The sequence below is a fragment of the Myxocyprinus asiaticus genome, chromosome 16, assembly GCF_019703515.2.
Source record: "Myxocyprinus asiaticus isolate MX2 ecotype Aquarium Trade chromosome 16, UBuf_Myxa_2, whole genome shotgun sequence".
NCBI lineage: Eukaryota > Metazoa > Chordata > Actinopteri > Cypriniformes > Catostomidae > Myxocyprinus > Myxocyprinus asiaticus.
Genome location: NC_059359.1, coordinates 20,110,583 through 20,138,093, shown reverse-complemented (window position 1 = coordinate 20,138,093; position 27,511 = coordinate 20,110,583). Strand labels below are relative to the sequence as shown.

The 27,511-nt window shown below is 39.6% G+C and overlaps 1 protein-coding gene across 8 annotated transcripts in view; it reads left to right on the top strand.

Moving 5' to 3' along the window:
* The window catches only part of sema6e (sema domain, transmembrane domain (TM), and cytoplasmic domain, (semaphorin) 6E), a 211,955-nt gene extending 184,822 nt beyond the window's left edge, over positions 1 to 27,133 (top strand). For 7 of the 8 annotated variants that reach the window (XM_051721790.1, XM_051721789.1, XM_051721787.1 and 4 more), the window contains 2 exons: positions 828 to 980; positions 25,322 to 27,133. In XM_051721790.1, the coding sequence (XP_051577750.1) occupies positions 828 to 980; positions 25,322 to 26,598 (1,430 nt within the window). In that variant the 3' untranslated portion in view covers positions 26,599 to 27,133. The remainder of the gene's footprint in view (positions 1 to 827; positions 981 to 25,321) is intronic. The other variant, XM_051721791.1, reaches the window with a different exon arrangement.
* The last annotated feature ends 378 nt before the right edge of the window (positions 27,134 to 27,511 follow it).

Genomic DNA, 27,511 nt, shown 5'->3' with positions numbered 1-27,511 from the left:
GGTGAGTACTGTGTGCCACTACATTAAACATTAGTCCAGTGATGGAGCTCTTCACAGCAGCCTGAGCTCCAGGACAGGGAGGCTTTCAGGAAGGGAACGTTTTCAACGCCATTGGTAATTAAAGCTGCCCAGGAAGGTAAAGAGCTAAATTTCTGGATCGGTCTTACAAGGATAACCTCAAAGTCTGTGGTCTGCAAGTGTGTTTAGGATCAGCACTTTGTGGGGGACAGATGGAGAAAATGAAAGAGAGGGGAAAGTGATCAAAAAGAAGCTTAGACTTCACTTTCTGAGGATTATTTCAGTTCTGAACCTTTGCTTGATTCCTATCAAATGCTACACATCCACGTACTGTCATAGAATGCACTGGGGGCATCTGAAACTGGAAATATTGGCACAAAAAAGCAAAAAACAAACCAAAGCCTGTTTAGAAAACCAGAGTTTCGAGTACTATTGAACTTATACAACAAATACACCTTAAGCTTGAGGATATTATTGTGTAAAAATTACATTCACACTACTTTTGAAGGGTGATTGTTTCCTACTGTGGTGATAAAGTGAGCTTGATTCAACAGCCACTCTAACTTGATGAAACGTTAATTCTAATTATTTTTCCTTTTTTTTTCTATGATAATGATTAATATTGCATTCATTTAATATTTATAAAGAATTCATATGGATATTTTATTTTATGGCATTGTACAAAATATGTTGTTTCTGCTGTAATGATTTGAATTGATCTGTTTACATTGTTGTTTTCCTGATTTATGATGCGTATTATGGATATCTCTGATTGGTAACTTTGTTGCCCCCTTCCAATACAACCACAGGAAAGACCTCACCCACAAGTGCCACCACAACCAATCAGGGGCCAGCTCTGCCTAAAGTCAAAGGTGTCCCTGAGACAGGTACCCACCCCGAGGAGGGGAGGCGGGGAGGGCAGGGTTCTCCTGACTTGGAGCCAGTCAGTGTGGAGATAGAGGGTAAGGGGGCTGGAGAGGCCCTTGGCCCATTGTCTGTCTTCTAGCCTGCCATTTTGCCCATTTAAAACTTTTCTAGCGCTCTACTGGATTCCACTGTGTGACCCCACAGCTGCACACACCACGGCACAAAATACTTTCAAAGAATATAAAGTAATTCATAGAGTGCACACACACACACCAACTTTCAAAAAAAAAAAAAAATTCCTCTATATTAAAAAAAAAGAAAAAAAATCTTTCAGGAGTTTGCTATTCAGCAATGATTATATTTGACCTTCCCTGCTTTTCCTTCTAGATAGACAGAAAAAAAATGTATACAGTGCTCGGTTGTTTTATTACTTTTACGTCTTCCCTATATCTCAAAAGGTACTTTGTCTGGTTTCCACTCATGTGTCCCTGGCTGAAGTTCAGTAGAATGCAGCAAAATGATCATAAATCCTGTGGCTGCTGCTATGATCATCCACTCAGCCTATAATGAGAAGCACCAGAAATCGTTAAATAAGCAGAGGACTCCAGGCCCGCAGGTAGACACTGCCTGATAGAAACTTCCAGTGCGCAATCAATTCAGCAACTTGGTCGAGAGCAGTCATGCACTCGGCAATCAAACGACCCACAGAAAGGAGAGGTGCAGTGGTTTAATGAAAGAGTCACAACTAACCTTATCTCTCCCTTCCTCTCTCTCTTTTCCTTCTTTTCAACTCTCTTCTCATCCATACAGTATCTCTGTCCCACTGTTGTTGTGGCTCTTAGTGAAGAGATGAGAGGTCATGTGTTAGTACACAGAATCCTCTAAGCCTTTAGACAGCTGATAATTTGTTTTGCACACCCTGCTTGTATATGGTATCCTGTAGTCAAACTTTAACCCATTAGAAATTAACAACAACAGGATACTGCAGATAATGATATGTGCTGTGAATGAGCCATTACTGCTGTAATGTAGTAAACTGCCCCATAAAGCTAGGCTAGGGTGTACATTGTTTTTCCAAATGCCAGTACATCTCGGGCGCTCAGCCTTTCAAAGTATAGACATGATGCATTCGACACATGCACACTACTTATTAATTTGCTAAATTAATTACTATATTGGACCATCCAACGTTGACCGAAAATATGAAAACTAAAGTAATTTTCTTTTGGATTTCTCTTTAGTTTTAGCTTGTATTGTGGTGCACATTTATAGCTTTAGTTTAGCTTTTGTTCTTTGTCATTAACAATAATAACACTGCGCTGATTCAATTAAATTTGCAGTTACCTGTGTAACAATTACTTATGCTCATATATGCCTGATAATGTTATTCACTATGATGACATTTTTAGCTTTATTCACAACCTGTGCCATTATGTTTAATATTAGTAAGCATGGGCTTTAAGTCAAGCAATTAATTCCATTCTTATTTCCTTAGGTAGCATTCACTTCAGCATGCGTGGTTGAATCTCTCCTATATATAAAAAAAGAAAGCGATAATGATGTCTGCTAAAACTAAACCTCTATTTGTTCTGAGGTGGGGGCTACAGAGTACACACTGCTTGTTAATGTTATTTTAAACACACCTTCTCGCAGGTCATTCACACACTCAAATTAAGTGGAATGATGGCAGGACCTCTTGCCCCCAGATAATTTGCGTGAGTGTCAAAGGATGGACTGCTATGAGGGGGTGGGCGGACTCTGAAACTCATTAAAACACAGTGGAAGATGAACTGACGATGAACTCCAGCCCGGAGACACATTCGACCCTGCAGAGGCTATTAATACCTCGGCAGAAACAGAAAGGGATATGGAGGTTTAGAGAGGGATGAAGACAGTGGAAAAACAGAGAGAACTGAGAAGGTGTCAGCAAGGGATGGAGACAGGTTGGCTACGTTTACGCAGCAGCAGAATATGGCTGTCAGTCGTGTTTTAGAGTGCTAAGTACAGTTCTGTTCACACATAGTTGTTATAAACTAGAGTGACAACTTCATTCTATATCCGAACTGACTATTTTAAAGTAGAGAATTCAATAAACCTGTGCTTTGTGAATGAAACTGCAATAGACAAATAGTGGGCTATCACGTCATACAGTGCAATAGCCACTCTTGTCTCATGTTTGTTGCAGTTTTTCATTTGGTTTCATTTGTTTTATATCCAGTCAACATCTTTCCAACAAAGCCACATCAGCGTTTTTTTTTTTTTTTTGGTCTTAGTTGTGGTACACACACACACACACACACACACAAAAACAAAAACAAATAATTCAAAGCTGTTGTCAGTTCTAGAATAGAACCTACTCGAGCTATTGCGAAAATAAAAATGTTGCTTGACTTCAGTTATTCGTTCATGCAGACAGTACTTGAGACACTCGTATAAGCTGTAGTATGAATTAAAGAGTCATAGGGTAATTTACACAAAACCTGTCAAAAAATGTTCTGGTCATAGTTTACTCCGAAAAAAAAGAAATTATATCTTGCTTATAGAAATGTTTTTAAATTGTACAACAGCATTTTTTTTTTCTGTTGAACTTTTAAAAAATGACTGTGTTACGGTAAGGACAATTTACATGAAAAACAATGGGAATAGTAAAAGTAAAATATCTGGATGTGTTACAATTATGAGAATTGCAGGGTACATTTTCTTAAAGGGATAGTTCACCCAAAACTAAAAATTCTCTCATCATTTACTCGCCCTCATGCCACCCCAGATGTGTATGACTTTCTTCTGCAGAACACAAAGATTTCAATGCAAGTGAATGGTGGCCAGAAATTTGAAGGTCAAAAAAGCACGAAGGCAGCATAAAAGTAATTCATAAGAGTGGAGTGGAGTGTTTAAATCCATGTCTTCAGAAGTGATATGATATGTGTGGGTGAGAAAAAGATCAAGATCAAGTCCTTTTTTTTACTATAAATCTCCACTTTGACTTTCACATTCTTCTTTTGTTTGTGGCTATTCGTATTCTTCGTGCATATCGCCACCTACAGTGCAGGGAGGAGAATTTATGGGGAAAAAAGGACTTAAATATTGATTTGTTTCTCACCCACACCCATCAAATCTCTTCTGAAGATATAGATTTAACCACTAGAGTTGTATGGATTACATTTATGCTGCCTTTATGTCCTTTTTTGAGCTTCAAAGTTCAATTCACATTAAATGGACCTACAGAGCCGAGATATTCTTCAAAAAATCTTTGTTTGTGTTAAGCAGAAGAAATGAAGTCACACATCTGGGATGGCATGAGTAAATGGTGAGAGAATTTTCATTTTTGGGTGAACTCCCTCTTTGAGTGTCCTGAAAATAATCTTAAATAAAAAAAAATCTTAATGGTCCTAAAATGTAGGCTTCATTTTCTTCATGCAAAATATAATGTAATATTTTTTTGTATTGATCTGTGTTTAAGTATGACTAGGACATTTTCTTGACAGGTTTTGTGAGAATCACCCCATACCTTTCAGTAAAACAATGTGAACATATCCATTGAAATTGGGTGCAACAGACTGAGGCATTTGCGTGGAGGAAAGGGAAAGATAATGAAAAGGAAGAAGTGAGAAACCTTTGGGCTCCACGGTTCCCAATAAAAAATAAATTAAATCCACTGCAGGTGTGGTAACGGGTGTACTCGACTTTACAGGAGCTGTGGTCCAGAAAAGAACAAAGTGACGTCCATCTCATTAAAATATTTCACTTGTAAATGTCACAGCCAACTTGCCGCCCATCTAGGCAGAGCCTAGTAATAATGTCCATTACCAAAGGTAAAAAAAAAAATAGATCCCCTTCCTTATATCAGGCCAGCTCATGCCCTCACACATGCACACTCAAACCTAAACTATTAAAGGGATAGTTCTCCCAAAAATTTAAATTCTGTCATCATTTACTCACCCTAATGTTGTTCCAAATCCATATTTTCTTGCATGGAACACAAAATGAGTTATCCAGCAGTGTCCAAGCTGCTCTTTTCTGTACAATGAAAGTAAATGATGACCACAGCTGTCCTTGGTCCCCTTCCACTTTCATTGTATGTTTCACAAATTATCAAACAGGTTTGGAACAACATGAGGCTGAATAAATGATGACACTTTTTTATTTTTTTTTTTTTATTTTTTTTTTTTTCCATTTTGGGGTGAACTATCCTTTTAAGTAACACTCATTTATCCACATTACTTATTTTTAAAAGAACTGTGGGCTCATACAGTGTTTGGATCCATCTAATGCGCTACCTGAAACTCTCTGCCCTCCTCTCCTTTCCCTGCTCTCCTCCCTCCCTTCCTCCGGTCCTTCTGACCGGAGAGATGTAGTGTTCTGTTAATCTGCCTGTTTTTTTAGACTAATGCTTCACCTTATGTTCTTAAGCCTCTCTTTTCCCCCCCTCTGCGTTTAATTTAGAGTCTGGTAAAGCCTGAGCTCTGTATTCAGACTGGAAGATTATTGCCTTAAGAGTTCTAGAACTCTCTGCCGCCTTGTTTTGTCTCAAGTAGAGTTCTAAAATGTTCTGTCAAGGATTACAAATTATGGAACTAGAATAAGTGTAAATGGAATGTTGTCTCACCCTGAACTCAGGCTTCAGAGTGAGGCTGTAGCTGTTTTGATTGTCTCCTGCATGTTTTTTTTTTTTTTTTTTTTTTTTGGAGGTTTGTAGAATCCTGAGCTGGACCAGCATTGGCTTATCCTTGATTTTTCACGTTTGTTTCCCTATCTGCTTGTGTGATGTGTAAACAAGTGTGTAAACCTGCTGCATGAATTCACCGTCTCTTGTTTGAAGGCACGACTTCAGTTTGCTGAAGAGAAGAATCCTTTTTCTATCACATACTTGCTTTATTCAGCTATCAATGCATGATGCATCAAATTATGCATGATATATTAAAATATGATATTTAATCAGTTGTAAATTGAATTGATTTCTGTCAGTTTTGTGGATTCTAAATGCCCTTTCACATGATTTGTGTTGAACTCTGTGGAGCAAAACATAAACCTACAGTGTTATCCTAGGTACAGCTACACGCAGGTTAAGTGTTGTAAAAGTTCAAACAAATGACCCCTTTGCTGTTGATTTTTCAAAACAATTGGCAGGACTTTTTTCTGTTCTACACTCATATACACTCACTTAGCACTTTATTACTATGGTCCTAATAAAGTGTCCGACGTGGTCTTCTGCTGTTGTAGCCCATCCTCCTCAAGGTTCGACGTGTTGTGCAGTCTGAGATGCTATTCTTCTCACTACAATTGTACAGAGTGGTTATCTGAGTTACCATAGCCTTTCTGTCAGCTCAGCTTTCCGCAGAACTGCCGCTCACTGGATGTTTTTTTGTTTTTGGCACCATTCTGAGTCAACTCTATAACTGTTGCACGTGAAAATCCCAGGAGATCAGCAGTTACAGAAATACTCAAACCAGCCCGTCTGGCACCAACTATCATGCCACAGTCAAAATCACTGAGCTCACATTTTTCCCCATTCTGATGGTTAATGTGAACATTAACTGAAGCCCTTGACCCGTATCTGCATGATTTTATGCATTGCACTGCTTCCACGGCTGATTAGATAGTCACATGAATAAATCACATGAATAAGGTGTGCAGGTGTTCCTTATAAAGTGTTCAGTGAGTGTACATTACCCTTTAGTTTTTTACTGTTTAAATTTTCCACTGTCTTGCTACATAGTTAAATCGCCCACTCTGTGATGCTATCTGGACTTGACAGATTTTAGCGGAACTTGTGTTAATCGATACATCTGAGATTTAATAGTCTTCAAGATGGATGCATATGTCTAAAGATTATCTATTTACCAGAGAAATTACTCGTGATGCCATTCTTATTTAAGAACAATCTCACAGAATGAGACTCCCTCACACAAACCCTATCAAATACAGCAATTTAGATCACAAGAGCACTGAGCTGAAAATGCTAATCCATTTAAAGAAAGTATTTCCCCCATTTTCTCATATTCAACTTTAAGCACCCTCAATAATTTACCTTTGTTTGCTATTCACGGTGTGCCTGTCGCTCATATTGTCAATTATATTCCATCATGAGGTGGAGTAATACTCATCCATGTTTAATTTTCAAGATTAAAATTTTGCACCCGTGTGGAGATTAGAGGATGTCAGTCACCTTTTGACTGAATTAATTTGTTATTTCTTGGCATTTAATTAGGTCTGACTAGATACAGAGAGTGTGGGAGAGGGGCTGCTTGATTTTGACTATTATGATTTAGACTCAAGAATGTTCTTCCAACAATGCAATATTGTTCAGCAGTGAATTTGTAGAGACCACACAGACACTCATTTTGTATTATCGCAGGCTGTTAATTCTTTAGTCACTTGGTGGTAGACATTTAATTTTAAGCTTTATAAAATTTACCATGTTAAAAAGCCCCTGAACTTTGCATAGCTGTCCATCCTAGCTGCAGGATCCACATGCATCCCTGAAAGGTTATTTATGACAGCATAGCCTCATTCACATCAACGCAAGCACACTAGAGTTAATTGGGTAATCAAGAAGGGAGTCCATTAAATGCACAGAAAAACCAAGATTCTAACACACCTACTTCCTAAGTCACTTAAGGACACATTGAGTGATAGCCAATATACTTAACATCTGGTCTCCTTATATTTGAAGTCAACAAACAGAGATTCAACCAACTCTTTCTAGGGAGAGCAGACTCAAAACAAACTGAGAAAATGAAGAGCCTTAAAATCCATGTAGATTTTGTCCCTGAGGATGTTGCTGTTTTCTTATCATGTTGTTCTGAGAAAAAGCACATAAACTGAACAACAACAGCCCTTGAAGCTCTGTGATGCCAGATATCACCAAATGGGCCTGATCTATTCAATGATATCAAATTTATGGTGCATAAAATGTTCTATACCTGAGCATATCACAGGCAATCAGCCACACAGAGAGAAAGATAGACTGAGAATGCATTTGGAAGAAAAAAACAAAGTGTTTGTGTATGAAGGAATTATAGAAAGCTGTACCTCAACAGAATTGCAAAAATTACTTTTTTTTTTTAAACGGGTTTCTGAAACACTCTCCCTGTCTTCCATTGGTCCATTGATCAGCCTATGAATGATGTTCAATTCAAAATATGTTATCATTTACTCACGTCATTTTGTTCCAAGGCCATATGACTTTTATGTGGAAAAGAGATTTTAGGCAGTATGTTTGTCTGTCACCATTCACTTTAATTGCATATTTTTTCCATAACATGACCCTGAATGGTGACTGAGGCAGAGTTTGTTTTAATCTAACCAAACCTAGTGTGTTCACACTTGGCAGGTTTGGGTCGATTCAAACAGACTCTGGTGCTATTGCTCTGTTAGTGCGGTTCATTTGAACAAGTGTGAACGCTGCCATCCGAACCTTGGGTGCGCACCAAACAAACGAACTCTGATACGGTTCGATTGATAAAAGGACCAATAACAGGAAGTAATTTGCCTTATACTGACCTCAAGCACACCTGGTTCTTCTCATTATTGGAGCTATGTTGCCCATTACAGTCCGATACAGGTGTTGGAACCGCCGTCAGCCGTCCTTGCAGCATATCTTCGTTTGTGTGTGCAGCGGAGGAATTCCTGCCGCTGTTTTGACACCTTTACAAGTTTTATTATCTCTTCGTTTGTTCTCAGCTGGTAAAAATACCACCATACATATATATATATATATATATATATATATATATATATATACACTGTACATAAATCCAACGAGCACATTTAGCCCAGCAGCCAGCATTGTTTTGGATGTTCAGCAAGTTCCGTCACAAAATATATGTCATAAAAGCTGTCCAATCAGGTTGTGACCATATCTTTATGCCTTTTGTTTTGTAGCTTAGGTTCGGGGTTAAAAATGCCAGTGTGAACGCTGAGCGTACCAGGACTAAGAGTGTGTTCACACTTGTAAATTGGTTCTCTTGGTCCTTTTGGTCCGGACCAAAAAATAAATTGATACATTTAGTCCTGGTTCGCTTAGCGTTCACACTGGCTTTTTTAACACCGAACCTAATGATACAAAACCAAAGACATCAAGAAAAAGTCACAAACTGATTGGACAGCTTTTATGATGTATATTTTTTGAAGGAATGCTGGCTGCTGGGCGAAATGCGCTCGTTATATTTATATGTATATATGGTGGTATTTTTACCAACTGAGAACAAACAAAGAGATAATAAAATGTGTAAAGGAGTCAAAACAGCGCCAGGAATTCCTCCGTTGCACGTCCAAACGAAGATATGCTGCAAGGACGGCTGACGGCGGTTCCGATGCCTGTACTGAACTGTAATAGGCAACATAGCTCCTATTATGAGAAGAACCAGGTATGCTTGAGGTCAGTATTAGGCAAATTACTTCCTGTTTTTAGTCCGTTTAGATGTCTTTAGTCCAGGTTGCATTCATATATCAATCGAATCGCACCAGAGTTCGTTTGGAAGCGGACAGAGACCCACTATTCAGGCGGCCTAAGTCCGCTTGTTTGGTGCACACCAAGGTTCGGGTGGCAGTGTTCACACTTGTTCAAATGAACCGCACTAACAGAGCAATCACACCAGAGTTCGTTTTAATCGAACCAAACCTGCCAAGTGTGAACACACCCTAAATGTATCATTTTCTTTTTTGGTCCGGACCAAGAGAACCGAACTACAAGTGTGAACACACTCTAAAAGGGTGCTTTCACACTAGCAATTTTGGTGTGCACCCGGGGTCGAATGACATCAAAATTCGGTTCGTTTGGATAATGTGAATGCTGTTTTTTTTGCTGTCGGTGCGCACCCGAGTCCACTTGAAAAGGTGGTCTGGAGTATGGTTAATTTGAACTCTGGTACTGTTTGCTGCTAATATGAATGCAATTGTTCCAGGCTCGCGATCGCAATTATTATGGTATAATGCATTTCTCATACCTGCTTGTGTCCAAATACACCACCTTCAGAGAGCAGCTCACATTCTTCACATCTCTTGCATCGCATCCGCAGGCTCGCGGCAGACAAACGCTAATATTCATCACATCATTGCACATTCAATGCATCTGCAGGAGTCAAACACAAGTGTTGTTCTGTGCATGGCAAGTTTTCATGGTAAATCCAAAGAGACAAACTTTAATACTTCACTTAACACAATGACGTCTTCTCGAGTTGTTACCTAGTTACAGTGGTAAACAGCTGCCGCTTGTTCTCACGTTGATGACATAATCAGACTAGTGATGGGTCGTTCGCGAACGAGTCTGCTCTAAAAGCCGGCTCTTGTAGGTGAACGTTGGGAGCCGGCTCGCATATCAGAAGAGCCGAATCTATTTATAAAAATATAAAAAAATTAAGATATGAATAATCAAAAGATTTAAATGAATAGAATTAACTAATTCAAAGAACGAATAAAGAAATAAAATAATATAGGCCTAAATGCTCAAGTGCACACACATTCGTTCTGACTGTCTGCTAAGACTAACAGCCTCACCTGTTGTTCCTGTCAGTCAGACAAGCAGTGTCAACCAATGAACCAAAGATGCATGAGGGAGGGCGGCGCCAATTTATTATGTTGTTCAGATTGTATTTATTTTGAATTGTTACATTTATATGCACTTTGTTTATATACATTAAAAAAGTTATACTTTAAATTCACATGTGTAATAGCATCCTTCTTTTTTACATTTATTTCAATTTGTTGGATGTTGCAGTTTTGCAAATTGTCATTTATTTTTCTTTGATATGGTGCAATATTCTATTATGCTGTTCAGATTGTATTCCTTTTGAATGGTTAGATTTATATGCACTTACATGTTTATATACATTAAAAAGTTATACTTTAAATGCAAATCCAAACCAATGCATTTTTAAATACATTGTGGTTAAGGTAGAATATGATTTCATTTAATAATTTAATTAGAATTGTTTTAACACCAATCATAGTCAAACTATTGCAAACGAGCCAGCTCACTGAAAAGAGCCGGAATGCCCATCACTAAATCAGACCGTGGTTTGGACCCAAATAATATGATGTGAACGCAGACCAGCGCGGGTAGCGGGAGGGGGAGGAAACAAACTCGGGTTCAGTCCAAGCAATCGAACCAAGTTTGAAAGCACCCTTTGCACCACTGTAAATCTGTCACTCATTTCTCCCGCTTTATCAAATTTTCTCAACCACTGTCTTACTTTCAATAAAATCTTTCATTTTCTCTCTCTTCTCTTTCTCAATAAATCTGTCATTTTTTTCTTACAATAGGCATCCTCAATTATCTGTCCTTTGTCTCTCTTTCTTACACTCTTTTTTCTCTCTCTCTCTCTCTGTCAATGAGGAGTTAGTGGATTTTTGACATAGGCCTTCACAATCCCTTGCTCAACCAAGAGAGAGCGAAAGCACCCTCCTTTTCCTCCTCCCATAGGTTTTTTATACTCCACACCTCTATCAGCCTCTTCTTTCTTGCTTTCTTTTTTCCACTGTACTCAATAATTATCATTTGCTTTTCCAACAGTTGTCCTTCTCTCCCTTCTCTCTCTCTCTCTCTCTGCTTTTTTCAAGTTTTCTGTCTGGTTGTCTTTTGGCAAAGTGAGGTCTGTCCATATTATGCCTGTCCCTCTTCTTCACACATTTATGCTCAATTTAGCCACTGTTCTGCCGACCATCTTTAAAAGGACAGAGAGAGAAAAAAACATAAGCCTGCAACCAAAAACTCTCATATAGTTTTTTTGAAGAACACCGATAATCATCTTGTTCACATGGCCCTGAAAATAACTGACCCAATTGCAAAGTCTACTAGATAAATTTAAAAGAGAACTTTATCTGGGTAGTTATTCATTTACTTTAGTTTTTGTGTCGGTGAAAACTGTTTCCGTTATAAGTGTGCATATACGGAAGTATGCATACAGCCTGGTGCTTTATTTAAGTATTTGGAAATTAACCCTAATACATGATGCATGTATTAATAAATCACACTGGCAAAATATATTTTAGAATATCTATAAAATAAAACCTTTACTCTTGTTTTGAAATAAAAAAATATAATAATTCCCAGTCTTTATTTCCTCAAAATTATGTATTTAGAGAGAGTTAAACATGTCAAGTCATTTTTATTTATATAGCGCTTTTCACAACACACATCGTTTCAAAGCAGCTTTACAGGTAATCAAGCATTAACAAAAAATGAAACTGTAATATCTATAAAGTCTTAGAGTGATCATTGTGTAGTTTAATTAAATATGATTGTGTATAGAAATTAAATAATTAAATAATAATTGTATTTAGAACCCCGTGACAAGCTGAAGGCGACTGTGGTAAGGAACACAAAACTCCATAAGATGTTGGTTGATGGAGAAAAATAATCTTGGGACAAACCAGGCTCACTGTGGGGGCCAGTTCCCCTCTGACTAAACAACTTGAATATAATGCCAATATTAGTTATTTATGTGCAGTGCAAGTCATGGTTTTAAATTTGTAAATTAAGTAAGCATTAAGGTCCATTGTTTTAAAAATAATAATAATAATAATGTTTTACTTTAAGATGAATGATTGATGTCTTTGAAGTTTAGCCTGGATTAACTGCAGAAGTACACATAGATGCATTGTCCTTTTTTAGTTGGCTGATGAAGGCTTTTATTGGCAATTAAATGATAGTCTATGTATTCTATTTCAAGAGTGTAGTCTATCAATAGACAAAAGTGATGCAGGCAAAGATTAATGAGGTACATCGCAGTTCAACCTGCAGGTCATTTCAGTGAGGTTCGGTGGGGTCCACCCTAAGTCTAAGGTTCAGGCAGTGGCATATGAAGTATCCCATGTCTTACAGTTGGAGTTGGCATCACTTCATCCTCTGAAGTCAAAAGACTGAAGTGATGTCTGGCTGGCACCGGCTGTAGTTTGTCATCATCTTTAAGCGACACGTAGCAGTGGAGTCCGACACCAAGCAGGAACGGAGCTGGATCTGGCTGGCTCTGGTAACCTTGGGGTATGAATCACAAGGTTGAGACATGGAAACAAAAAAATTAATATTAGCGTAGATGCCATTTAATTTTATGCAGGGTTATAGATCATGATGGATGTTTCTGGTTCTGGAAGACCTAACTAAAACTAATTGTGAGTTGAAGGATAAATTAGGTGTATGCCTGGCTAAACAGATGAGTCTGTAGTCTAGACTTAAACTGAGTGAGTGTGTCTGTATCCCAAACAGTGTTAGGGAGACTATTCCATATTTTAGGAGCCAAGTATGAAAAGGATCTACTACTTTTTGTGGATTTTGATATTCTTGGTATTATTAACAAGCCCGAATTTTGTGATCGTAATGAACGTGATGGAATATAGCATGTCACAAGGTCACTTAAATACTGTGGAGCTAGACCATTCAAAGCTTTGAATGTAGTTAACAGAATTTTAAAATTAATGCGAAATTTAACAGGTAGCCAATGTAACAATGATAAAATGGGGCTAATATGATCATATTTCTTGGTTCTAGTCAGGACTCTGGCAGCTGCATTTTGAACCATTTGAAGTTTATTTATTGAACTTGCTGGACATCCTCCCAGTAATGCATTACAATAATCTAGTCTTGAGGTCATGAACGCATGAATTAGTTTTTCGGCACTGGCAACAGAGAACATGTGTCGTAATTTAGCAGTATTTCTCAGGTGGAAATGCTGTTCTACAAACATTGGAAATGTGATTTTCAAAGGACATATTGGTATCAAATATAACACCTAAGTTCTTTGCTGTAGAAGACAATGTAACAGTACATCCATCAAGAGTCAAATTATATTTTAGCTGCTTATTTCTAGAGGTTTGTGGTCCAATCATTAGTACCACTGTTTTGTCGGAATTGAGTAGAGGGAAATTTCTGGCCATCCAATCTTTGATTTCATTGATACACTCTGCTAATTTGGAGAATTTAGAAGAAATATAAAGTTGGGTATCATCTGCATAACAGTGATGGAAGTTATTCCATGATTCCTGATAATATCTCCCAGGGGAAGCATATATAAGGAGAAAAGCAGAGGTCCTAAAACTGATCCCTGTGGCACTCCATACTTAACTTTGGTTTGATTTGACAATTCCTCGTTTACACAAACAAAGTGGTAGCGGTCTGATAAATAGGACCTAAACCATGCTAATGCAAGTCCACTAATGCCAACATAATTCTCCAGCCTATTCAAGAGAATGTCATGATCTATCGTGTCGAAGGTAGCACTAAGATCTAAAAGCACTAGAAGAGAAATGCAGCTGCGATCAGATGATAAAGAGCAAGTCATTTGTAACTCTGATAAGTGCAGTCTCTGTACTGTGATGGGGCCTAAATCCTGACTGAAATTCTTCATATATTCTATTTCTCTTTAGAAATGAACATAGTTGGGAGGACACTACATTTTCTAGTATTTTCAACATAAATGGTAGATTTGAAATTGGTCTGTAATTAGCCAGTTCTCTAGAATCAAGCTGTGGCTTCTTAATAAGTGGTTCGATAACTGCCATTTTAAAGTTTCTTGGGACATGTCCTAAGGATAGCGAGGAGTTAATAATATTAAGAAGAGTTTCTGAGATTACTGGGAATACCTCTTTTAAGAGCTTAGTTGGTATTGGATCTAACATACATGTTGTGGCTTTGATTTTTTGATAAGTTATGTTAGCTCTTCACAACCTATGACAGCAAAAGATTGAAGTTGCTCATGAACAAAATTATGAGACACTGTTTTCTGAGGTGCTGTGACATTTGATTGCATAGTTACAATTTTATTTCTGATTATTTCAATTTTATCAGTAAAGAAATTCATGAAGTCATTAATATTGTGCTGCAACGGAATATCTGGTTCAGTCGATGCTTTAGTCCTAACCAATTTAGCCACAGTACTGAATAAACACCTAGGATTGTTGTAGTTATTTTCTATGAGTTTACTAAAATATGCTGGCCTGGCAGCTTTTAGTGCCTGTCTGTAGCTACAGACACTATCCTTCCATGCACCACGAAATATCTCTAATTTTGTATTCTTCCACTTGCATTCCATTTTCCAAGCTGCTGTCTTAAGAGCATGAGTGTGATCATTGTACCATGGTGTGAGGCTTTTTTCTTTAATTTTCTTTAATCGAAGGGGGGTGACAATATAAAGAGTGCCAGAGCAGACAATATGTGCTTTCTGTTATTACATCAAGTTCTTCTAGACTTTTTGGCTTACCGAGTATGTGGGACAATTCTGGAAGATTTATCTTTAATTTTCGAAGGAATAGTTCTACCTGGACGATAGCGTGGTGTAGGTTGAGTGACATTAGCTGATCGCGACAAACAAGAGACGAGCTAATGATCTGAGATGTCATCGCTCTGCGGTAGAATTTCTATACAATCAACATCAATTCCATATTACAGATGATGTATGATGAGGTGATGAGTTGGTCCTGTCACATTTTGTCTGACTCCAAGAGAGTTGAGAATAGATAAATGCTAATCCTAATGTGTCATTTTCATAATCTGTGTGAATGTTGAAGTCACCAACAATTAAAGCTTTATCTACGTTAAATACTAGATCTGATAGAAAATGTGCAAATTCACCAAGGAAACCAGAGTAAGGCCCGGGTGATCTATATACTGTAGCAAAGGCAAAAGACGACAGAGATTTTCTATTTATATCTGGCGGTGTCATATTAAGCATTATAAGTTCAAAAGACTTAAACTTATATCCTGTCTTCTGAGTAACTCCAAAAAATTCACTGTAAATTGTAGCAACACCTCCTCCTCGACCCTTCAGACGAGGCTCATGTTCATAACAATAACTTGGGGGAGTAGATTCATTTAAACTAATATATTCATCCGGTTTAAGCCAGGTTTCAGTCAAACAGAGCACATCCAAACAATGATCTGTAATAATTTCATTTACAATTAGTGCTTTGGTAGAAAGAGATCTAATGTTTAGTAGCCCTAACTTTATATGATGTTTATCTTCCAAAAAAATTGAAGATTTCTTTTCTTTTTGTGTTTGGCAGTGCGGGGAACAGACACAGTCTCTATGGGATATCTAGGTCATATAGTCTCTATGTACAGTGCATCCGGAAAGTATTCACAGCGCTTCACTTTTTCCACATTTTGTTATGTTACAGCCTTATTCCAAAATGGATTAAATTCATTATTTTCCTAAAATTTCTACAAACAATACCCCATAATGACAACATGAATGAAGTTTTTTGAAATCTTTGCAAATTTATTAAAAATAAAAAACGGGAAGAAAAAAAAATCACTGATCACCTCCATGCCACGCCAAATTGAGGCAGTAATTAAAGCAAAAGGAGCCCCTACCAAGTATTGAGTACATATACAGTAAATGAACATACTTTCCAGAAGGCCAACAATTCACTAAAAATGTTTTTTTTTTATTGGTCTTATGATGTATTCTAATTTTTTGAGATAGTGAATTGGTGGGTTTTTGTTAAATGTGAGCCAAAATCATCACAATTAAAAGAACCAAAGACTTAAACTACTTCAGTCTGTGTGCACTGAATTTATTTAATACACGAGTTTCACAATTTGAGTTGAATTACTGAAATAAATGAACTTTTCCACGACATTCTAATTTATTGAGATGCACCTGTAAGTATTCACAGCCTTTGCTCAATACTTTGTTGAAGCACCTTTGGCACCAATTACAGCCTCAGGTCTTTTTGAGTATGATGCTACAAGCTTGGCACACCTATTTTTGGGCAGTTTCTCCCATTCTTCTTTGCAGGACCTCTCAAGCTCTATCAGGTTGGATGGGGAGCGTCATTGCAAAGCCATTTTCAGATCTCTCCAGAGATGTTCAATCGGGTTCAAGTCTGGGCTCTGGCTGGGCCACTCAAGGACATTCACAGAGTTGTCCCGTAGCCACTCCTTTGTTATCTTGGCTGTGTGCTTAGGGTCGTTGTCCTGTTGGAAGATGAACCTTCACCCCAGTCTGAGGTCCAGAGTGCTCTGGAGCAGGTTTTCATCAAGGATGTCTCTGTACATTGCTGCATTCATCTTTCCCTCGATCCTGACTAGTCTCCCAGTTCCTGCCGCTGAAAAACATCTCCACAGCATGATGCTGCCACCACCATGCTTCACTGTAGGGATGGTATTGGCCAGGTGATGAACGGTGCCTGGTTTCCTCCAGACATGACGCTTGCCATTCAGGCCAAAGAGTTCAATCTTTGTTTCATCAGACCAGAGAATTTTGTTTCTCGTGGTCTGAGAGTCCACCAGGCGGGCTGTCATGTGCCTTTTATTGAGGAGTGGCTTCCGTCTGGCCACTCTACCATACAGGCCTGATTGGTGGAGTGCTGCAGAGATGGTTGTTCTTCTGGAAGGTTCTCCTCTCTCCACAGAGAAAAGCTGGAGCTCTGTCAGAGTGACCATCGGGTTCTTGGTCACCTCCCTGACTAAGGCTCTTCTCCCCCAATCGCTCAGTTTGGCCGGGCGGCCAGCTCTAGGAAGAGTCCTGGTGGTTCCAAACTTCTTCCATTTACGGATGATGGAGGCCACTGTGCTCATTGGGACCTTCAATGCTGCAGAAATTTTTCTGTACCCTTCCCCAGATCTGTGCCTCAATACAATCCTGTCTCGGAGGTCTACAGACAATTCCTTGGACTTCATGGCTTGGTTTGTGCTCTGACATGCACTGTTAACTGTGGGACCTTATATAGACAGGTGTGTGCCTTTCCAAATCATGTCCAATCAACTGAATTTATCACAGGTGGACTCCAATCAAGTTGTAGAAACATCTCAAGGATGATCAGTGGAAACAGGATGCACCTGAGCTTAATTTTGAGTGTCATGGCAAAGGCTGTGAATACTTATGTACATGTGATTTTTTTTCGTTTTTTATTTTTAATAAATTTGCAAAGATTTCAAACAAACTTCTTTCACATTGTCATTATGGGGTATTGTTTGTAGAATTTTGAGGAAAATAATGAATTTAATCTATTTTGGAATAAGGCTGTAACTTAACAAAATGTGGAAAAAGTGAAGCGCTGTGAATACTTTCCGGATGCACTGTATTGTAGTTTATGTGACCTGTGTAACGTCTCAGGGCAGCTAGCAGACGTTAGAATTAACCAGTTTGTCTGCTTCCTGACCTGGGCCCCAGTTAGTCAAATGCTATCATTATTAGGACTATGAGCCAAATTACTAGAGAGGAGAGCAGCACTTTCCCTGGAGGGATGGAGTCCGTCTCTCGCAGGTCGGGTCTACCCCAAAAACTCTTCCAATTGTCTATAAATCCTATGCTATTCTCCAGACACCATTCAGACTATAAACCTCATTACCACAACAAGCAGGGAGGGGGCCAGAGCATATTACAGTGTCTGACATCGTTTTGCAAGTTCACACACCTCTTTAACATTATCTCTAATGATTTCCGACTGGTGAAGCCGGACATCATTAGTGCCGACATGAATAACAATTTTAGAAAATCTATGTTTAACATTAGCCAGCACTTGTAAATTTGATCTGATGTCAGATGCTCTGGCACCCAAAATGCATTTAACAATAGTGGCTAGAGTCTTAATTTCCACGTTACTTACAATAGAATCCCCAATTATTAGGGCTCTTTCAACATGATACTCAGTGGATGCATCACTGAGTGGGGAGAATCGATTGGAAACCCTAACAGGAACGGGAGAGTGGTGTCGATTTGCTGAGCGAGTATGCCACCAAGACGTCACTCAGTCGCTCTGCTGCGGGGGCTCTTCAGCCGGAACCAAAGTGTGTGTGTTGCTCGCTGTACTACCAGCATCCGAAACAGTATCTACCGGCTTCTCTTTCTCACTGACCTCCACTAGCGTTCGGATGCGTGTCTCTAACTCATAAATTTTCTCCGTCAGCTTGACTAATTTCTTACATTTATCACATGTAAACCCCTCACTGCTGACGTAAGAAGCCATAGTAAACATGTGGCATGTAATGCAGGAAGCAATAACATGAGTGGATGCCATGACTTACCACAATTGTTTGTTGTTGTTATTGTTGTGGTTGTTTTTGAGTGGCAAGGGTTTGAGATCGATGTGGTTCCTAATCAGCAGATGTTTGAGATTGATGCAATAATCTGTGTAAAACACAGTGGAGAAAACGAATGCACGCAGTCGAGATGCAGAATGTTGACAAGCGGAAAAAAGAAAGAAAAAACTAGAGAAACGGGTGCGCGTGGTAAAATATACACAGATGAAACAGTAGAAAAGCGGAAACACCCGAAGCACACGGTAAAATGGCAAAGGATAAAACGATGAATGTATAAGAATAAGAATAAGCAATGCTAAGCAGGCTAGCAAGCTACAAACACTCGTGCAGTGTGCTGTCAGCAATAGGAACAGGAAGTGATGTCAGGACACATCTGTCCATTGCAATAGAAGAAAATATTAAATATTGTTGAATTTATGTTGTCATATATAAACACACAATTACATATAAACAGAATTAAAGTAGAGGGTAAGGTAAGGGTAATTAGTAAGGGTCAAAGGCCATCACTAAATGGGTGACACTCAACATGACACTCAAAAAAATTATTTTAAGATTTATGCATTTCATTTTCACAACAAATTTCCATAAAATTTAAAATATTTTCAAAAATGTTTGCCAACCGATTAAGTAAAGTTATGACATCTCTTATACATATAGATCAGGTGGGGTTTATTCGGGGCCATAGCTCTTCCGATAACATTAGGCATTTTATCAATATCATGTGGTCAGTGGCGAATGATCAGACTCCGGTCGCTGCCATCTCACTCGACGCCGAAAAGGCATTCGACACGGTAGAATGGGATTATCTTTTTAAGGTTTTGGAAATATACATTGGATGGATTAAATTACTTTATAGACACCCAGTAGCGGCGGTACAAATGAATGGATTAATTTCAGATTATTTTACTCTGGATAGGGGCACCTGGCAGGGTTGACCTCTTTTTGGTCTAAATCCGAAGATTTGGCTCTGACAGCGTACTGCCCAGTAACGGCTTTTCAGCTGGGCGCCTTCCAGTGGCCCAAACAGGGCATTAAGTATTTGGGCATCTTATTCCCAGCAAATTTTTGTGATTAAGTTAGAGTTAATTTTGACCTCTTAATAAAAAAGGTTTTCAAGCGATGTGGGCAGGTGGATTTCATTAAATTTATCTATGATTCTGAAGGTTAATGTTATTAAAATGAATTGTATTCCAAAATTCAAATACCTGCTACAGTCTCTCCCTGTAGATGTCCCCCTCTCTTATTTCAAGCAATTTGATAGTATAGCGAAGTCATTCATTTATAATGGTAAGCGTCCCAGATTACATTTCAATAAGTTACATAGACCGATTGACAATGGTGGGTTAAGCCTGCTCAAGATATTGTTTTATTATTATGCATTCGTTCTCAGACATTTGGCTCATTGGACGATTCCACCTGAGAGAGCCCCTTCCTGGTTTTGTATCGAACAGAAAGTTCTTGCCCCTATTTTGCCATTGCAAAGCCTTTTTATTAAACTAACCGGAGAAATTAAGTCACACCCTGTTATCTTGGATTTGCATGCCGTATGGACAAAAGTGTCCAGAGTGTTTAATCCTGACATTTATTTAAATGTTGCCTCGAGCATATGGCGGAACCCAAAATTACATGTTAATAAGTCCCCTTTCTGCTGGTCAGAGTGGATTGTGAGGGAGGTTAATACGCTCAGTGACCTAGATGAGAGGGGAGTGTTGAGATCTTTTAAAAATATGGTTCAACGTTTTATGATTCCCAGATCTCAGTTCTTTAGGTATTTACAGCTGCACCACTTGCTCTTTACTATTTTTGGGAGTAGCATACACCCCCCTAAAGTGGCAGATGCTCTGGAAGTGGTGATTGCTGCTTTTGGAAAAGTCATGAGGTATCAGTGTATTACTCCCTGTTAATTCAGAGTCTGGGGGGTGGAGCTTCCACTTCTCTCAAGAGATTATGGGAGAAAGATTTAAACTTGGTATTGGAGGAGGGAGTGTGGGCTAGGATTCTAAAAAAACGTCAAGTCTGCATCTAGAGTTTATTTAAGATTTTGCATCGATTCTAATGGACCCCCTCTAGATTGTATAGACTTGGTCTTAAAGATACACCCACCTGTTGGCGATGCCAATCAGCAGACGGGGACACAACCCATGTTTTTTGGGGATGTGTTAAGATCCAAGAATTTTGGTTGAAGGGTTCAGAGCTTCATGTGTGACATAGTGGACACTCAATTTTCATTTTGCCCCAGACTGTGTATTTTGGGTGATGGGGCAGTCTGGAATATGGGTGATGGATATATGGAGAGCTGGGTCCTGACTGGCGTGATAATTGGCAGGTGAGTAATCCTCAGGGGATGGAGGTCGACTGATGCACCCTCATTTCGTGAGTGGTGTGTCGAGTTGGGCAGGGTGGTGGCATTTGAGAAGATGGTATATAGAAGGCTAGGCAATCTGGATATATACATCAGGAAATGGGGCAACTATCTAGCCTTTTTGGAGGGCTCTCTGGGAGGGACAGCGGAGAGAGACTAGACTTTTTTTTTTTATGTTTCTAAATATTTTCTGCTGTTTTATTGTCTGTTTTTGTGTCTTTGTTAGTTGGCTTTTGACCACTGACAACTTTTCACCAGTTGTGATTTCATGTGGTTTGATTTAGCATTTTCTGTTGTGTCTATTTGATTTGCTGCATGGAATCAATAAAAAATTGTTAATAACAAAAACAAAAATCCATACAATTTTAGTTATCTTAAACAAAATAAAATAAAAAGAAATTAAATATTGTATGTTTTATTCATTTAATTTTGTTTAAAAAAATAAATAATTTTTTGTCAATGTATGTGGGTGTGTCTGTGTGGGGGTGTGTGTGTGGGTGTGTCTATGTATCTGAGTTACCGATCACGTAGCATATGCCAGCCCTCAGTCCTTCCCAGGGGCCAAAGACTGCAGTTTGTAGACCAACAGAAAGCAGACTGCTAAGTCAGACAAAGATAAAGATCCCTTCCATTACTCCCTTTCAGTTTGTTTTGGCACAGGCCTGTTATTCCTTACAAGAGAGAGAGGCAAACTATGACAGGTCTGTTAGTAGTTTCATTTGTGGTTGTATGCAAACATTAAACATTTCTGTTATGGTGCTTTCAATAAATATTCTGTGTGATGGTGGGGAAGTGCTGTGTGCACGCTGGAGTTGCTCTTTCAAAAGTTTACCTTGCAATAACTCATCCTGGTTTGTATCTATAAAGTTGGTGAGAAACATATTTTCCAGAGAGAATTGAGCTGCAGAGAAGCTTTCCTCATTCTGTAGCTAGCAGTCCTTTTCTGCACATCGCTGCCCCCTTCGGTACATCGCGGCGCCGTTTTGTGGCCCATTCTGCATAACAGGAAAAGTCCCGGTTCTCCCGATGGCCAGCCCGCCCCCGTTACTTTGACCGGCCGTTCAGGAAATCTCCCGATTCTCCCGATGGCCAGTCTGACCCTGTCAACCGATATATCGCAGAGGCCAATAAATCGGCCGATATTCTGACTTTTTAAATTATCGGCATCGGCCGATAAATTTTCCCGTTTGGCTGATTTGTTTCTTGAGGGCAGCGAGAATCGCCTGCTTGCATGTCTCAGTCGCGTAACATGTAAATGGCCAGTCATAGTTCGTTTTATTGTTACGTGCCATCGTGTTACTACAATAATAGATTGTGTGCAACACAGTGTCATTTAAACGGTCTCCATATCAGAGCTGCGGCAGATGCGGTTGAGCTCATAATGTTGAAGTGCTTGCCTGTTTCATTCTCCCTCTCTCTCCTCAACAGTTCCTTGTAACTGTATCTAATGATAAAAAGGCAAATATCAATAAAACTAATATCATATACTATCTGCAAATATGCACATATCTCGTTTAAACAGATGTAATAACCCAGCCTCACACAACTTGAGCAGATCCAGCATCCTGTGGGGCACTCATTTATTTACCTCTAAAGCATATATTCTATCAGCCTCTCCTCAACAGTTCCCTATCACCTTTAACTTTTTTTTCTAATGATAAAAGGCAAATATCATAAAACTTGTATTATGTACCGTTTGCAAATATGCAGATATCTCATTTAAACAGATGTAATTCAGATGTAACCTCACGAAAATCCAGCGTTTTCTTCTTGTCAAGCCCTCATCTAATATCTTCCTCTGAAGCATGTATTCCATCAGCCAGAATCAAAAACTTCAGGATCAGGATCAAAAGTTCCTCTGATTCCCAAATCATGATGGTCACTCCATGTCAATCCAAGCAGGCGATCCAGGCTGTTTAAACTGTCAGGAGATTGCTGCTCGTGCTGGATTCACATGAGCACGTAAATGCAACTTCAAGGCTGCGTCTGAATTCAGATAAATGCTGCCTCCGGAGGCTGTATACGGAGGTAGGATGAAAATTCGGAGACCAGTTTCCTTAAGAGTTCCATTCATTCAAAACAGCTGTCAGTTAAGCCATTACCTGATTAGGTAGCAAGGTAGCAAGTCAGCTGCCTACATTTTCAGATGCAGCCCAATGTAAAAGCGCTTCACGTGTGCTGTAAGTAAATGTCATATTCACTATGTATATACACTGATCAGCTACAACATTAAAACCATTGACAGGTGAAGTGAATAACATTTATTAACTTGTAGCAATGGCACCTGTCAAGGGGTGGGATATATTAGGCAGAAGTGAACAGTCAGTTCTTGAATTTCATGTGTTGGAAGCAGGAAAAATGGCAAGCGTAAGGATCTGAACGACTTTGACAAAGGCCAAATTGTGATGGCTAGAGGACTGAGTCAGAGCATCTCCAAAACTTATTCAGAAATGGTTTGAGGAACATGAAAAAGAGTTCAAGGTGTAGACTTGGCCTCCAAATTCCCCAGATCTCAATCCGACTGAGCATCTATGGGATGTGCTGGACCAACAAGTCCGATCCATGGAGGGCCCACCTCACAACTTACTGGACTTAAAGGATCTGCTGCTAACGTCTTGGTGCCAGATACCACAGGACACCTTCAGAGGTCTTGTGGAGTCCATGCCTCGATGGGTCAGAGCTGTTTTGACGGCACGAGGGGGACCTGTTTTAATGTTGTGGCTGATCGGTGTATGCTGTATGTACAATTAGTTTGATTCGGTATTTTTTGAGTAAATGCAATTGCTAATGTGGACATGCTATCCATGGTTGCTGGACTACTGTGTGTACTGTTATTTCCTTCTTCCTAATATATTAACAATTTCTTCATGTGCAAATAAATTACTAAAATTTGATGACTAAACAGAAATCTGAAGAAACTGCTATCTGCCATTTAAAATACAATATTATTTTTTAGTTTTGTGTGAAATTGAGTAAATATAATGCTAAATAAGAGTTTATATATTTTTTAGCAAATTTATGTTTGTTATTTACTGTGGTCATGTGTCGGTCTGCGGGAGAGAGAGAGAGAGAGAGCAGTAAGGCTCGTCACCTGGTTCATAATGACACCTGTCTCTCATTATAGTGATGGAGGAGGGAGACTTAAAAGGCACACCAGAGCATCAGAGAGAGAGAGTATGACCAGAAAGCTACAGCAGTCAGAGCTTCTGAGAGTGTTACATTTACGTTTATAACAACGGTTAATGTCGTATGTGTGTGTGTGTGTGTGAAAAACAGCAAATTAAAGAGACTCACCGTGAATCTGATGTTTTTCACACACAGGTGCCCCCAATGCCACATTTACTATATTAAATTGTATGATATATCGGCATTGTATCAGCCTATCTGCCACCCTCTCTGAATATCGGCATCGGCCATAAAAAAAAAAAAACATATCGGTCGACCACTAATGTTTGCATTGATGCCTGGAGGAAGATTATACTTGTTTTTTTGTTTTGTTTTTTTCACATAGAGTTAGTATGCATTCATAGTTATAGTTTTTGCTTGAAGCAGCTAGAAAGTAGTAACTCAATAACTCACTACTGGTGGTCCACCCACATTGTGTTTGCCGTCGCTATTCACTGAAATAGTGCTGTTAACGGCAGTGAGACTTTGCTGGTCTTGCCAAGAATCTTAAACAGATAATGCTACACATTCTCTTTAGCTATGTTTAGTTTTGGCTCTCTGCAGTTTTCTTTTCTCACCAGTGTCTCAGTTTAGAGACACTGGTGTTTGTAGAACAGCAATATCAGCTGTGAGTCAAGCATAGATCTCTGCTGCTCTTGAAACTACTATTAATGAGAAAACCACTTGGCTGTCTACAAGGTCATTTGAAAAATTATCCATGAGGCTCTACCATTATTTGCTGCTGAATTAACAAGCATTTTCAGATTGATTCAGAACAGCCCCCGCACCCAGAGCTCAGCTTTGTTTATAAGCAGTTTCAAGTGTGAACAGAACTCTGTTCTTCTCTCACAATGTTAAAAGCTAACCTCACTGGCACCTCGCTGTATTTTCACAGTACACTCACTCTCTCTCTCTCTCTCTCTCTGCAGGAGTGCGCCGACTCCCTGAGGTAGATAAGTCCAACCACAGTGTTCACTACACTCTGCTGATTGCATGTGTCTTGGTGGCGTTTGTCCTGGGCGCTTTCCTCTCTGGTTTCCTCGTTTCCTGTTATTGCAACCACAACGTTAACAAGACCAAGAGGCTATCGAAAGACCCAGAAGCACCAATCCCTCATGCTCTATCCCTGCGCAGCCTGGCCAAGCTCAATGGCTTGCTAGAGAGTCAAAGCAAAGATGATAAGCTTGAGGTGTCTTCACCGAAACTCTACAACTCGTTTTTCGCCAACGGAAAAGAACAGGCACACCGCAGAAATGCCCACCATGCTGCCATGACGGAGCTCATTCACCCACATCATCATCACTCCCCAGAGCTCTCTGGCTTGCCCACACCCGATTCGACACCAGAGCTTCCGATCAAGAGCATGAAGGCTTTCAAGAACCAATGGGAGAAGAATCAAAACTGCAATAATGCAAAAGAACCCAAATCCCATAACATGGGTGCTTCTCGAACCAACTCTAGTATCCAGCATCAGATATTCCCCTTCTCCCATGGACTGTCCAATGGACAGGTACTGGGTGGTTCAGCGCATCTTGAGGAATGTAAATTCCATAATGCAGAGCGTATGGTGAGTCAGCCATATCACTGTTACCCACACAAGATTGTGGATGTCACCTCACTCGATGAACTACTGAAACACATCCATGAAATCAATGTGGCCACCGGTAAGAGTCCCACTGTCCTCACCTCCTCCATGTCGGCCAGTGCTGGTCAGATGGCATTTGCAAACCGTGTACAGCCACAAATCCCAGAAACAGAGTCCGCACCGTATTACAGTTCCTCCACACTGCCTCGTGACAGTCTTACTCGTCGCATGGACATCCCACCTGATATTCCTCCCCATCATCAGTCCACGCTAGTGAGGGTGTCACATCACCCATCCCAACGCCATTCGCTAATAACAACACCCAAGATGACCAGCGGTGGGGTTGTGCCACGGCAACACAGCTTCAACCAGCAAAGCTCTCATCAGCCCCTCCTACTGTCTCGAATGAACTCTAATGGCAGCAGTTCGGGTTGCGACGTGAGGCACCCGCTGATCCCTAATGGATATCTAACACGCCAACACAGCTACAGCGAGCAGCCGGAAGTCCACCATGGAGCTATCGTCCGCCGGACAGCCTCGCTCAAACCCAACGTCCCACCCAAACCGCTGTTCATCCCTGCCAGCTCACCTGTCAACCAGGCAGGAAAGTTCAACTACTGAACGACAGAGAAGAAAAGCCTGTGGTTTTTCGTAAAAGGCTACTCAACCTCATAGAATTGAATGTGGACAAGGGGTATTGAAAGATTTATAAACTGCCTTTATGAGAAGAAAATCCTCTAGAGATTGGCTGCCAGTGTTGTCAGCTTTACATTTGAACTATAACCTGTTTATCCGCTGTTTCATTAATATATTTGTACCATATTGGTATTGCTCAGCTATTGGCCAATAGGAAGGGAGGAGCTATGGGAGTACACGCCCACATAGATGTAGGCTGCCGCAATGATGACTGTGTGGCTTTACAGTGTTACTTTGGACTGTCTAGACAGGCATTACTGAAGTTCTAGACCTGAACTTTTATCCAAACAAGTGTACACATCTTGTTTGATATTCTGACTTTTCTTGCTTTGGCTAACTATTCTGTTGATGTAGAGTTGATGAACTGTGATGATCCCAATTAGAAACATGTATATATGCATGTGTGTGTGTGTGTGTATAAATATATGTATGTGTGTGTGTGTGCGTGTGTTCATATCTGCACATAATATGTGTACATATACATGCCTAGTGTGTGTTTCCAGATTGCCAAAATGGTTGATCCCCTCAAAAAGTATTTCCTTAGCCTTATTTTGCAAGCAGAGGTCCTGTTGAAATGCCCACACAACTGGTACAGTTTTCTGTAAAATCCATAAGCAATAATATCCACCCCATCTTGCCCACCAGTGCAATGCTTCTCAGACACAAACTCAATAAAATTAAAATTCTGATTATTAAATGCTAATCTAGAGAATCGAGAGGCTAGACAAACAGTTTCATCACAACATTCAGACCCCAATGAAGTGAATAGGTTCTAGTGTAATGAAGGATATGTATGTATATACCCAAGAAGATTGTATTCTTTGTTTATAAGCTGCAG